General features: G+C 38.2%; 1 protein-coding gene across 8 annotated transcripts in view; it reads right to left on the reverse strand.

Annotated features, from left to right (window-relative positions):
• Positions 1-6,757: 6,757 nt before the first annotated feature.
• The window catches only part of tenm4 (teneurin transmembrane protein 4), a 225,673-nt gene continuing 218,968 nt past the window's right edge, over positions 6,758-13,462 (reverse strand). For all 8 annotated transcript variants that reach the window (XM_044118604.1, XM_044118610.1, XM_044118609.1 and 5 more), the window contains one exon: positions 6,758-11,145. In XM_044118604.1, coding sequence (XP_043974539.1) covers positions 10,387-11,145 — 759 coding nt within the window. In that variant the 3' untranslated portion in view covers positions 6,758-10,386. The remainder of the gene's footprint in view (positions 11,146-13,462) is intronic.

Here is a 13,462-nt window from a genome sequence, read left to right on the forward strand (position 1 = left end):
CAATACTCTATGGAATTGCAGGTTTCTGACTTTGCACATATAGAATTATATATTTGCCCATTCTTATTGTGAAAATAGCTAATGCATTTAGGCAGATCAACATCAATTTTCAGATTGTACCATCGATTCTGGGAAATAGGTCTGGACTTTAACTGGACTGTCTAATAAATGAATGTAGTCTTAACCAGTTGATTCCATTTCAGGATTTCTGTCCAGCTGACAGAGTTCATTCCCCTCACACACGGATTATGGTTTACAAATCTTCTACAACATACAACATTTTCTTTAACACAAAACAGTAGATTTGCAGAACAGTTTCTTTTTATCATTACGGTCAGGTAGCAAACTCAACAGCACTCAACATTCAGAGATCAATCATTAGTAGAAATCAATAATGTTGTTTTTCTTATGGTCATGAAGTTACAAGAGGAGCCGTCTGAAAACATTAAGCATTCAGTAACCTTCTAGTATGTCTAAGTGCTTTCAAACATGTGGCTCTGAGTGCGTTCTGATGCCTTGCCACGGACAGATTTGACCTCAGGCGTAATTAGCCTAATAAAAGCATTAGATATGCTGTCAATATGATTTGCATAATGTGCAAAGGCAGTTTCCTTCCTGAATGCAAGGAGTGTAGGTACGACTCAGAAATGCTGCAGAGACAATTTTGTGTGCCCCTTTGTTCCCACCTGTCTGGATGGAGGGGGGGTGGAGGCAGTACCAGCTGCGACTTCCACCTCGGTGGGGTCCACTGAATCCACCAAGGAGTCCAACACCTTTGCCTTTTCTAAAATCAAAACATTTTTCCTTTCTTTTAGTTGAAGGATTCATGTCTTACAACTTTATGTTTTTGTTAAACATATTCCAAATCTATAAAAAAAATCATCTTGCTCAAGAAAAAAGTTCTTATCATTTACATAATACCCAAGAAAAGGTTTTAAAGAGATGCTAATCAGTTTCCCTTCATTCAGCTTGCTTTTCTTCCATTCCATGTGTCAAAAGGTGACAGCATCTTATAGCTGCAGGTTTAAAGGTGAGAAACCCCCAGACTATGAATAGCTGAGGCCAGATTCAATATGACTGCATTTTGCAGATTATTGATAATCTTTGCATTGTTCATGTCAGGGAAAATCACTTCATGCTGAAAACCGTGTAATGAGCTCATTCTTGCTCAGAGGTCAAAACTGCCACATTATGTTGCCTTAAGAGGGGGCAGTGCAGGCTCTTTTACAAGGCTCTTACACCTCCTTTTTTAGGGGGAGATAATGCCTCACATATTACTGGCAGACAGCATGGCACTGCCTAAGGTGTTGCTGAAGCACATTTTCCATTTTCACAGTGCAGGTCAGTTTGTCTGAGAGGCAACACTGGCCTTTGCATGACCTATGGAAATATTACACTTCAGAAAACCATCACATCGGTTTTATTTCCAAAGCTCGGCTTTACTTTGTGCCTCTGTGGCCGCAGTGTTCCTGTCATTATGTTGGGATTCCAAAATAGGAGAAAATGTGCTTACCCCATTTGCTTTTATGGTTGCTCCATTTGCTGAGCTGTTGGAAGGAGGATTGTAAAACCGAACAATTACAAATGACGTTAACAAATGCAACTTCCAGACAGAACATTTCGGCATTTTCTCACTTTATACAACCACAGATATCACCGTGCCTTACTGACATTTTATACAAAAAAGAAATTTATACATTGTGTTACATTTTTACCTTAAAAAGTTAAACATTTTTACTTAGCCCCATAACATTAATTCCATTAGAAAAATCCAGGGGAACCAAATCCCTGCTGTGTTAATGTCTCAGAGTGGTGGTGGGTGCAGCTAAATTCAAAATTTGTTGCACTATTTCTTAAACTCTAATCTTAAACATTAATCCAGCTATGCTAAAGCCCTACACATACAGAGTAGTTAGCAGAAGCTAATGCTGACGCGCCAACTTAAATTCAAATCGTATCTGCCCTTGAAAGACTACAACCCATGAGTAAACAAAGACAGAATGTGAAGAAACGGAACTACTGAATAACAAAACAAAAAACAAATATAAAAACAAAATCCTAAATATAAACATTTAACTATCTGAAACATTTCTAACAGTCGATAACCAGATGCTGATGTCAAACCTTATTCAACTTAAAGTTAAGAAAACAGCCAAGTATATTAGTGTTTTAGAATTAAGCTGTAAAATTAATTTGGTTGTAGCAAAGTGCGCTAAATGTTTTCAAACCTGGTCAAAGGCGCAGAGCGAAAAATTAGCTCTGCTGTTAGCATTTGTGGATTAGTAGAAGAGTGCCCGTCACCACTGCCGTAGGTTTTGTTGGAGAATATTAGTGGACAAACAGTAACCTGGAAAATAATCTAAAAGGACGCAGGCAAACAAGTTGGGGATAAAGTAGAGGAGAAACTGAAAGTAGGATTATATGACAAAATAACATTTTAAGCAAAATGAAATTAATTACTAAAAGAACAGTAGCACAGCACTGAATCCTGATGGGAGGATATTTAATGTTAAAACAAATACTGGGAAATCACAAATGAAATGGTAAGATGAGGATCTGAGAAAGGAATGACTGAGCAGAGAAGAATTCACACTGTGAAAGACTTGACCCAGAATCAGGTGAATGAATCTAATCAACAGAATGTGTTGCAGATGTAGGTGAGCATGAACCGAGATTTAGAGGGAGAATGACAAGAAATAATGTTTTCCTCACAGTAAAACATGCAGCTACTTGGTGTAGATAGTGCATTAAACAGGAAAATTCAACGTGTTGTAAAGCAGCCAGAAGCGCTTTAAGAAGAGATATGCAGAGATAATTTATTTTTTAAATGTCACCAGGTGTGGAGACTCACAAGAAAAAAGGAAGGTGTTGTTTCATATTTTGAACATTTTTGGACTTTCTCACAGAAAGTGAGTGAGTAACACAACTACCATGGCTGGCAGCTGTAGTTGAACAGCAACGAAGAAGAATAGTTAGAAATGTAAATGTTAACATGTAAACATTATCAAGAAAGAAAAATATCAACATGATGATACCATTATAAACTAAAAAAAAAAAACCCTAGATGAACACAAGAGCTGACTAAAATTGCTAAATAAACATATAATAAGACAAATGTAAAAACCTGAAGGTTTTACTCAGGAATCCAAATGCTGTGAAATTTTGAAATTTACTTGAAGTTAAAATGGTTCAATTTTAATTTCAAAGGAATATCAAACCCAAGTGATTCATTTCACATTATGTGAAACATAATTTCACATTATGTGAAATTATGTTTAAAATAAGAAAGGAAAGAAGAAAAGCTCGATGGAGAGAAGTTTTTCTGCAGGGATCTGTACTTTAAAGATGTTGGGAAAGTCATCAACTCTTTCAAGGTTCTGCTCTCCCCAAATAATATTTCTGGCCTTCATAAAAATAAACATCATGTATTTCCTTGAGATTGACAGAGAAGGCAGGGGCCAGCAGGTGTTTCATTTCCCCACCTGTTTTCTGACTTCGTACATGATTCATGGAAGGAACGGATGGTTAAACCCTGGCAGAAATCAAACCTTTTGCTCATTTCTATGGCTAAAACCTTTCCCTGTGTTTATCCAACATTTGGGCCCAGAGTTATCAGTGAGAAGAAACAGCTGAAGTGTGAAAGCAATGTGAAGTTATCTCTTCACATCAGACTCAGAACAGGTAATGAGAAGCAGTTCATGCATGCGTCTCAGAGGGAAGGTTTGCCTGCTGCAGCATAACAGACATTCAGGCTAGAGAGGAATTTTCTTCCTCCTTCACAGAACTTCAGAATCTGATTGTTACTGTTAAATTAATCAAATTGACGGCACTGCAGTATGAATGATGTCACTGTCACTTCCTTCAGAAGAGCTAAATGTCTTTTTAGAGCCTTTTGTTTCCCCATTTTTGCTATAAGTCTCAAGATGTGGCTTTATATCAACAGATTAAAATGATGTTTGCAGCAAACGAAAACAAGCTACCCTGAAATGTTATTTAACATTCAGGACAATTCTGCCATCAAAGCAAACAGGAAAAAAATGCATTTTAAATAGATAATATGAGAAGATAATGAGGATGGAAATAACAATGGAAATTCAAAAAGTTTTCAATAAATAGATCATTGAGCAGAAACAAATAAACACTTAAATATTTTATTTTCACAGTTTTGCGTATCTGGGAAAAACTGTTGAAATATATTTATAATGGTCTAGTCTATAATGTGACATTTTAATATTAGAGCCGTAATGTATTTTCACAAATTATGTTTTGGTGAATGACATCAAATCACCATTTTTATCTATACATTTATTAAATTGCTACATGTCCATTTTTGTTGAATTTATTTACTTCTGGTGTTATTTCGGCATGGGTAAATAATTTATGTTCTTTTTTATTTATTCAATACTTTTGGTATGAAATTACATACATATCAAATAATATATATTTTATCACTGAGCCCAATACAGCAACCTTCACCCTGACCTTCTGCTAGCGGTTGAGGGGAAGTTGCTGTTAATCTGATTCTACTTAAAGGACAACAATCCTGGAGGCAGAAGGACATTTTGCCTCTCTGCAGAAGAGAAAGTCACCCTCCACAGGAAAAGCTCTTAGCTTGCGGCACTATCTGTTCCCTTCAAGAACGCGCTCTTTTTAGAATCATGCGCCATATCAAGGAAAATGAGAGCTACAGTAGGAAATATTGAAACCTGCTGCAGAATGTGAAAGTTCTCTGCTCTTATCGCCGATAAATCAGTGGTTTCATTGGCTTAGATTTATGCAAACAGTTGAGATGGACGTGTCGGCTTTGACAAACACACATTGGAAGCTAACTCCCAAATCTTTCGCAGCCTGCTAACAGCATTACCCCCTGAGCTCCCCTTCTTTTAACAAACTTATCAAGTTAAAAAAACAACAACCTCCTGGTGGCTTTCTGTAACATCGAGGAATTGGTCCTCGACTTTGACAGGTTAATTAATAGTAAAGTTCGGCTCAGCCTCCCTTGAGGCTTGCTTGTCATCTGAAAGTTAAATACATCCACTGCGGAGATGGTTTTATTAATAGTCCGTGCTTTATGAACTGGCATTCAGCCACATGTTCACTTCATGCAAGAAACTAATGGTTTCAAAGTCTAAACAGGTGGCAAAGCTTGTTTAACTGAATAGAACAATAATAAATTATCGCACTGTATCAAATTAGGCTCGTTAAGGTTTGTATCCTAGGGAGAGAATTAATGTAGGGGTAATAGACTGGAGATGGAGATGAATGGTAAAATCTAACATCTAAGCAGTGAATAGCATGGAAATGCTTAGCCTAGCAAAAGTATTCACTCTCCTGGAGCTTCTTTCCCCTGTTTAACATTTTGTTAAGCTACAGCTATAAGTTTTGGTCCATTTTCTTGAGAAGTTGATGATACATTAAATAAAAAAAATGTAATCTGAGACAACACTTAAAACATTGCAGTTTGTAGACAGTTTCTATCGAAGAGATATACAGCAGGTTTTCGCTAAAGTTAAGGTGTACACTGTACAGCCTCGTATGAAAAGCTAAAATCCATAAATACTTGAGACTGCGTTGAAAGAAACACTTAAAACTGTCTGCTGTAATAGTTCAAACTCCATATACACCTAAATATACATCGCAATAAAAAATATTTTAGAACTACCGGAGAACCTAACAGTTAAGGTGTTTCTTACCTCTTTTCTTGTGGGTACAGCCAATCAGAAGCAAGGAAAATAAATGCTGGTTCTGGATTGGCTGCTGTGCAAACACCAAAACAATAAAGTTTTAAGTCGCATCAAAGTTTTAAGCCAACCACTTTTAGATAGGCTCTGTCAAAAAACATACAAATAGGTGTTCTTTTTTTTTTTGGTAATGAATACTGAAACAGGTAAGCCTTTTATGGATGCAAACTCGACTAAAAGGCAACCTGTTTAGGATTGTATTTAAAAAGTAATCAATTACAAATTTATTGATGGCACTTGACATATCGTCGTGTTTTGATTATTGATTCTGTGTTGCATTGTGTTTCTGTGTTTGATTTGATGTAAATCACTTTGAAATACCTTGCTGCTGAAATGTGCTATACAAATAAAATTTGATTGATTGATTGAATTTGGAATAGGCCACTTGTCCATTGTAGTGAAAAAACAAACAAACTTGCAGCAATATTTTAAGTGGCCCTATACAGTACTATCTCAGGGAGCAGAATACCAATATCCAACATATTTTACATATTTTTATTTGTGTAAAACCCTTCATTTCACAATTATGAGCTACTTTGTTTTGGTGTATCACAAAAGTGTGCAGCCCTAATTAAAAAGTTAATGTTGCTAACCCCAAAGAACTAACCATGAACATTACGCTCATGCTATAGCAGCACGGTGTATGGTAGAAGCTAATGCCACTGTATGTTTTATGTTAGCTTGTTCCTCAAAATAAATAAATGTCTATTTGAAGAATCCTTAGCAGTCTATAATCATAACGTCAACACAAATGTCAAACTTTACTAAACTGAGACTTTACAAAAGAGGCAAGTAAATTAGTGTTTTAGAACTTATCTAGAAAAAATTATTTAAAGGAAGCTAAATGCTCACAACACAAAGTGAGAACAGTTCTAAGGGAAGGACTTCTTATTCAACGGACTATATTAAATTTATATTAGCACGAACAACTCTCTTTCTCTTAGAGTTATCGTAAAATTGGATTTGTTTCCTTGTATTGTGTGTGATAAATAATAATTTAAGATCAACACAAAACATAAACACAAAATATTCCCTTTATTTTTTTTTCTACCTTAAGACTACACAGGGTCACCAATGTAGCTCTAAGAGGTATCTACATTTGCATTTTATTTACAGCTTACTTGGATGTCCTCATATTTACACAGTCAGAAGAAGCGCTAAAAACACAGTGTTGAGAACAAACCGAAACTCAAAATGAGTCCAAAAACTTTTAGAAAAAGATACAGTCTTATGACGCAACAATTATCAGTGCAATATTCCACAATGCAAATATCCTTCATTCATATTATGCTGAACATACATATTGTTTTTCAGGAACAAAATGCCACTGAATCAACCATCATAAAAAAAAAACAGCAAAAAAAAAAAAGAAGTCTTGTCCAATTTGCTTAATTGTTTGTACAGATTGAGACACTCAATCATGCTCTCACCACCTATAGACACACAGACAAGTCTATATGCTTGATCGGAAAATGACAGTCAAGAGTGTGAAGTGGCTTGGCATAGTTCAAAACGGTACCAGAAGTCAAATCAATGTCACAACTTTCAGAATTGTCTCCTTATGAGTTTCACATCATGACATTTTTAAACGAGCACAATTAAACTGTCCTTTGCAGTATCCACCAGAGGAGAGGCATGAAAAGAGAAGGTGTGTGTAGGATAGGGAGGGGGTCACAGATGTACGAGGGCCAAAAAGTGTCCATGTGGCAAAAGGTGGCGTGTATAGACAACCTTTAGACTGTAAACGGGAACCAGAACACCTGCAGGTCAAATGCATTTCCTCCAACTAAGAGGAGCCCTATCCTGGAGAATAAAAGCACTTTCTATGCTGACCTGCGGGCAGCCCTTAGGGCAAAGGCAATTTGTATCTTTCATCAGACCCACAGTACGACCCGAAGCCCATTTACCACTGCAGCCAATATGCTAATGGAGCATGTATGACTGAATTAACTGCTTTCTTTGACCTTCTGGCTAGCCTGACACTATTTAAAACCATTTTCACCCAAAGTTTAATCGGATTGGACGCTGTGTTGTGGAATACTGACTTTAACTCCTCAGTGCTTCCCACAAGGAAATCGAGATTCATGAAAAAAAAAAAAGCTGTGAGTCTAATGAAATACACAGTAAGGGATTTCACTAAAACCCTCCTCAATGTTTTATTCCATGTGTTTAAACAGCCCCCACCCCTCCCCCAAGTATTGTTCAAGTACAACAATCAACAATAGAAGGGACAATAATTCACATTATTTTTAAATTCACATTTGTTATACTGTTAATTCATATAGCTATTTATAAAACAAAATGAAAATATAGTTCAAAACCAGTCCCAGAAAATACCTTTTTGTTCTTTAATACACAATAGTTCCACAGTATTTTCTTACAGGCTTGGCTCTTCATGTAGTTTTGTGATTGAGTTGTCTGACCAAGTACTAAAAAAATCTATCCTAAATTTAGATTTTTCAAAATTCACTGAAAAGAGGAACACAAAAAATAAAAATCCAATATCATATCCCTTCGTTTCTTTTATAGGTGCATCTCAGTTAATTAGAATATCATAAAAAAGGTTCATTACAAAAATTATTATTTGTAACTGCCACTAAAGATCATTATTTATAAAGCTGGGTGTTCACATACACCTGTATCCAAGCATCTTAGGAGAAAATTAAGAAGGAGAAAAACGTATCGCACATAAAAAGTGCACAAAGGATTAGCAGATTTTCTCTTTCACACCGAATGCCTTGCAAATCTCCCCGAAATTTTTGAATAGACTTCCTTTAAAATCACAGTTGCTTTTATATCTACTTCTTCTTCCCACTAAACCTTCTTGTGTTTGGATGGAGTGTAAATGAACAGCCAGCATTAATGACTGCTAAGCCAACAACAATGGCGTAATAATAAAACTGATAATACATTTTATTTAGAATTGCCTTTCATAACACTCAAGGTCACTTAAAGAAGGTAATGACTGTCCCATAAAATAACACTTTCAAATTTAAAATGAACCATTTGCAATTTCTGAAAGCCCGAAAACCAGAATTACATACCAGAACTGCTAAAAGTTATGAGTTGGTTCCAAGCCCACCCTAAGCCCTGCCCCTTCCTGTGCACTCAGTTCCCCACATCCTGCCAGGGTGGCGCTGTTGTGTCGCTTAGCATGCCAACCGAGTTGGGAATTTAGAGGACAGTGATTACTCCTTAAAGGTGTTACCATTAAAATGCATTTTGTGACGGTAACAAAATGCAGCACCATCCATAGGCACTGTGCCTATGGATGGTGCTGCATTTAAAAAATTCATTAAAAATGTTTACTTCATAAATTTCCCAAAACATTTTCAGACAACCATTTCTATATCTGGAACAATAAAAGCCAGCTCGACAAAATAACAGAAATACAAACTTAAATATATGTAACTCTGTTTAATGAATCTGAATAATGTAAGAGATTCACTTTTTGAACTGAATCGCTGAAATAATTTACTTTTCAACGATAATCTAATTGACTGAGATTGCATGCTTATTCAATTTAGGCCTGCAGAGCTCTGCAAAAATAATCAAGTCTATTGAGCTTTTTCATATTTAGATCACATCAGAAAGGTATTTAATCTGTTTTATAATATTTTGTTCAAAAATAGTCTCTGACATACCAGTGAGATCACATAACAGCTGTATTTATACTGAAAATACAGACTGGTGGAGTTGGTTGTAGGAGATTTTATTTAGGTGCACAAGAGAAATGAAAGCTAAAAAATGTATGACAGACTTTCAAGGTTTCATTTGTAAAAGAGATATGAAAACCTTTTACATTTCTCTATTTAAAACAGTCCTCTGTGTTGATTTATCCAATAAAATTCAGAATAATATGCCAATGCTTGTAGAGAAACTGGAGAAAATGTGAAAAAGCCCAACAGGTAATGATCTACCTTCTGCACGGCGCTGTCATTAAGCATTTTTGCAGGTTTTGTACTTAATAAAAAAGGCCGACATGCACATTTCAGGGTGCACAGAAACCTTAAGACCACAAATGAGCACAAAGCCTCCTCTCATAGAACTCCGAGACATCACACAAATGAAGGTGCTTTGACAAGTTCAGCTGTGGTTTTGATGAAGGGCATTACGGCCAACAGCAATTTCTCTCATTATTAATGGATGACAGGGGCTATGAGGGCTTCAAGTATAAAAAAGGAGTGATTAAAAGAGATGGAATCTCCTTGGCTGAGGCGCAGAAAAAGGCAGAATGGAGCAGGATTGTGAATTACAATCTGCAAAAGTCTGTTGGCCGAAAGAGAGAGAGAGCCGGAGAACACAACGGATCACCAAAACTCCTCTCAAGATTCCTTTGAAGAGAATCACCAACAGGTATGAGGAAATGGAGTCACAAAAATAAGCCAAAAGACATCACAGATTTTCATCCTGTAGCAGCCGCACTTGAAGGTCAAAGACTGGTAAAGAATCCTCAGAAGGAGAAGGGCACTCTTCTGTCAGTGCAGTGCAACTGTTTGCAACCGTCTTCTTGTTTACAGCATATTAAAAACCAAGTTGGGCACAGTCAAAGAAAAAAACAAGTGTGGTCATGTACACAACTGTCTTTGGCAAGAAGTCCCATTTCCTACATCGGAGTCCGTTATCCGACAGCCTCGTGTTCATGTCACCTTCGGCCCATTTCACTCTGTCTCATGAAGTGGATGTTGTTGACACTGTCTGCCAGCTCGGGGTATTGGTCAACTGAAACCACATAGTATCCGTCATAGCCTTGCACCTTCCCTGAACCCAGAAGCTGCTGCTTCTCTCCCTCAGTCCAGGTTCTTGAGCCTTCCTCCCCATCTCTGAGTCTCTGGCGCTCCCGGGCCCAGGCCTGGCCGACGGCCCTCTGCCGAGCCAGCTCCAGAACGCGGGCTTTCTCTTCGTCGACGCTGCCGCCGTATCGTGTGTTGAGGAGCAATGATCCATGCTGCAGCTGGATGTCGGTGATGCGCCTAGTCCTGCCATTCAGCACGGTGTTGACCTGAGACACGGTGACGTTGACACCGTTCTCCAACGTGCGCCGGCCAACCGTCATGCCAATAAGCGCCAGGTCTCCTTCCACAGAGCCCAGCTTGACAAAATGGTGGGTGTCCATCCCTGCGATGGTGAAGTGAAGGTTTTCTAGATAGAACGCGTCGTTCAGAACGGCGGCCATGCGGCGTCCGTCCTCGTTGGCCAGGCTGATGATGTCGGTGCTGATGCGGCCGTCTCGGATGGCAAACTTCACCCCCTTCCCAAAGATGGACCCACCAGAGGCGAAGATCTTCTTCCCTTCTGTCTGGGGACATCCTGCGCTTTTGGCGTTGTAGATTTGACCAAAGCGTTCCAGCTTGACGAAAGCTTTGAGCTGCCTTTGAACTTCGCACTGAACGCCCAGCAAAGACTGCAAAACAAAGACAACACTGGTTAGTCACAGCCCACGCAGCGCCAGCTGAGGACAGCACCAGGAGTAGTTTGAAATAAATGAAACAGAAACAAAGTGCTTTACAAAAGAATCTCACTTGAACTTTTTTTATATTTTGTCACATTACAATCTCAAACTTGAAATGTTTTATTGGAATTTGCTCTGAAACATAAGTTGTAAAAAAAAATACACAATTTTCCTTTGTGTTAGTCTGTCATGTTAAAATTTAGTAAATTCAATTGCAAGTTTGTAATTGTAATGGAAAAATGTGGAGTAGCAGTATGGATTGTTTAGCAAGTCACTATAAAGTGTAGAACTTTACACACAATATTCACTCCTTGCTAACTTTGCAAGAACAATTTCCATCAGTTTACAGAAAGTCCAACAAAAATATGTGTTTGCATTGCTTAAAACCTCTTTCTGGTTGAGTAAGTGGAAGTAAAAATACAAAATTCATATTTGATTGAATGTCATTGCTGTGTCTCATCAGAATTTTCTCACAAAATGTTGATGAAACAGCTTTTAAAATGTCCAGAAAACAGATCCATGATGTTTTGTATCTGTGAGTACATCACTACATAGTCAAGGTAACAGCAGAGGTGTTTGTCAGAGAATTCAAATCTCTCTGATCATAAAAAAAAAAAAAAAGCTAGTGAAACGGCTGTCTTCTAAAAGCACTGCTGGGCTTAATCTGAAACAGGAGTTTTTTGGTAACTGGAGTATGCAGCACAACTCATTCTGTAAGGGATCAAAGGAGATATCACATCCCCTCCAGCCAATGTTTATGCTTTGTCCTAATATTACTTGACAAGAGATGTTCCTCTAAAAGAAAGAAAGAAAGACAAAAAACAAAAACTCAGGCAGGATGATGTGAAATGGAAGCTGGCCAGAAAACAACAAGGCAGTCGCCTGGGTGCACGTAAGCAGCAACCAAACGGCTTTAAAAATGCCTTCAAGTCACCAGCCAACATATGAGCCTCCATGTATCCTGAGGAGTTCCTGCCAAGTAGTAACATGCAAAGCCTTCCTGACAGTTTTTCAGTTCTGACTCTGGTCAGAGGAATTGGTGTGGGGGGCAGAGCGCTCTGCAGCATGCAGCATGTCTGACCATCGGTTGACATAACACTGCATCACATCCTGGATGAACACATGTCAAATGGAGGAGAGGAAAAGGCACATGTGCTATGGAGGTCCTCGCAAGCAGTGACCTGTTCAGCTGTTCTGAGGGCCGATGGAGAGGGGACGAAGTGCAATGTCCTCCACTTTACTGAAACAGCCTCCAGGGAAACTCCAAGAGACGCATCAGTCACATAGCAGGGGGTGCAGTGAGCCTCCAGCAAAACCCTGAATGTGAGAAAGAGCCTTGCGCATCGCAGACCTCATCTCTCCGTCTGCTCACGGCACTTTTCAATCTCTGCGTGGATCGAGCAGCATCACAAAACGGGGGCTTAAGCAGACAGAGATAGCACGGGAGCTGTTTTTTCTTCTTTTTTTTTCTGAATAAAATACAATCAAATACCATGGTATAGATGTACAACATGCCGTTTTAAAGTTGTATTGATTCCCGAAAGAACCCAATATGTTCCTGGGCTTATCTGGCCATTTGCAGTGAGGATCAACCTGGCATTAACCATCTCTGGGCATCCTTTCAGAAGAAATGGGTTCTGGATAAAAATATCACACAACAGCTCATGAACAGGAGGAGGACTAATTATATGGATCCAGAGGTGTGCTGAAGGCGAATCTTCCTCAAAAACATGACGGAAAACTTCAAAATGAGGCTAATCTCGCAATTCAAAGGCTTAATGACTACACAGTTTGAGCTACTTAGGTCTCTAAATAATTGAGGAGCTGCAGTTTGTAGATAAATCTTTTAATTTAGATGTATAAACGTCCTATCTTCTGATAGAAAGAAGCAGGAAATTTTCCTGAAACCAAACATATTATGATATGGACTTTCATTTTTAGTGTTTCATTTCAACAGAGAAGGCGAAAAGCCTGTTACAACTTTGAAACGTCTGAACTGAAAATAGATGGGATGTTGTTTGAGTTCTGTGTTGCTTCTCCTTTGTAGATTGATAACTTTGGTGAGTTCAAAGATTTCTGTGGGTTGTTAGCACCGGATGACTCAGTCCCAGGAGATTTCCACAGGAACACATCCAACAGCAGCCCAGGCAATATGAGGACACTGCTGTGGTTTTTACCTTTATGGTAATGCTCTACACAAGAGATGTATGAAATGTCTGTGCTTTCCAAAAATCCAAGAAATACAGAAATTCCTGTTACATTTTAATCT

The sequence above is a fragment of the Gambusia affinis genome, linkage group LG06 (genome assembly GCF_019740435.1).
Source record: "Gambusia affinis linkage group LG06, SWU_Gaff_1.0, whole genome shotgun sequence".
Lineage (NCBI taxonomy): Eukaryota > Metazoa > Chordata > Actinopteri > Cyprinodontiformes > Poeciliidae > Gambusia > Gambusia affinis.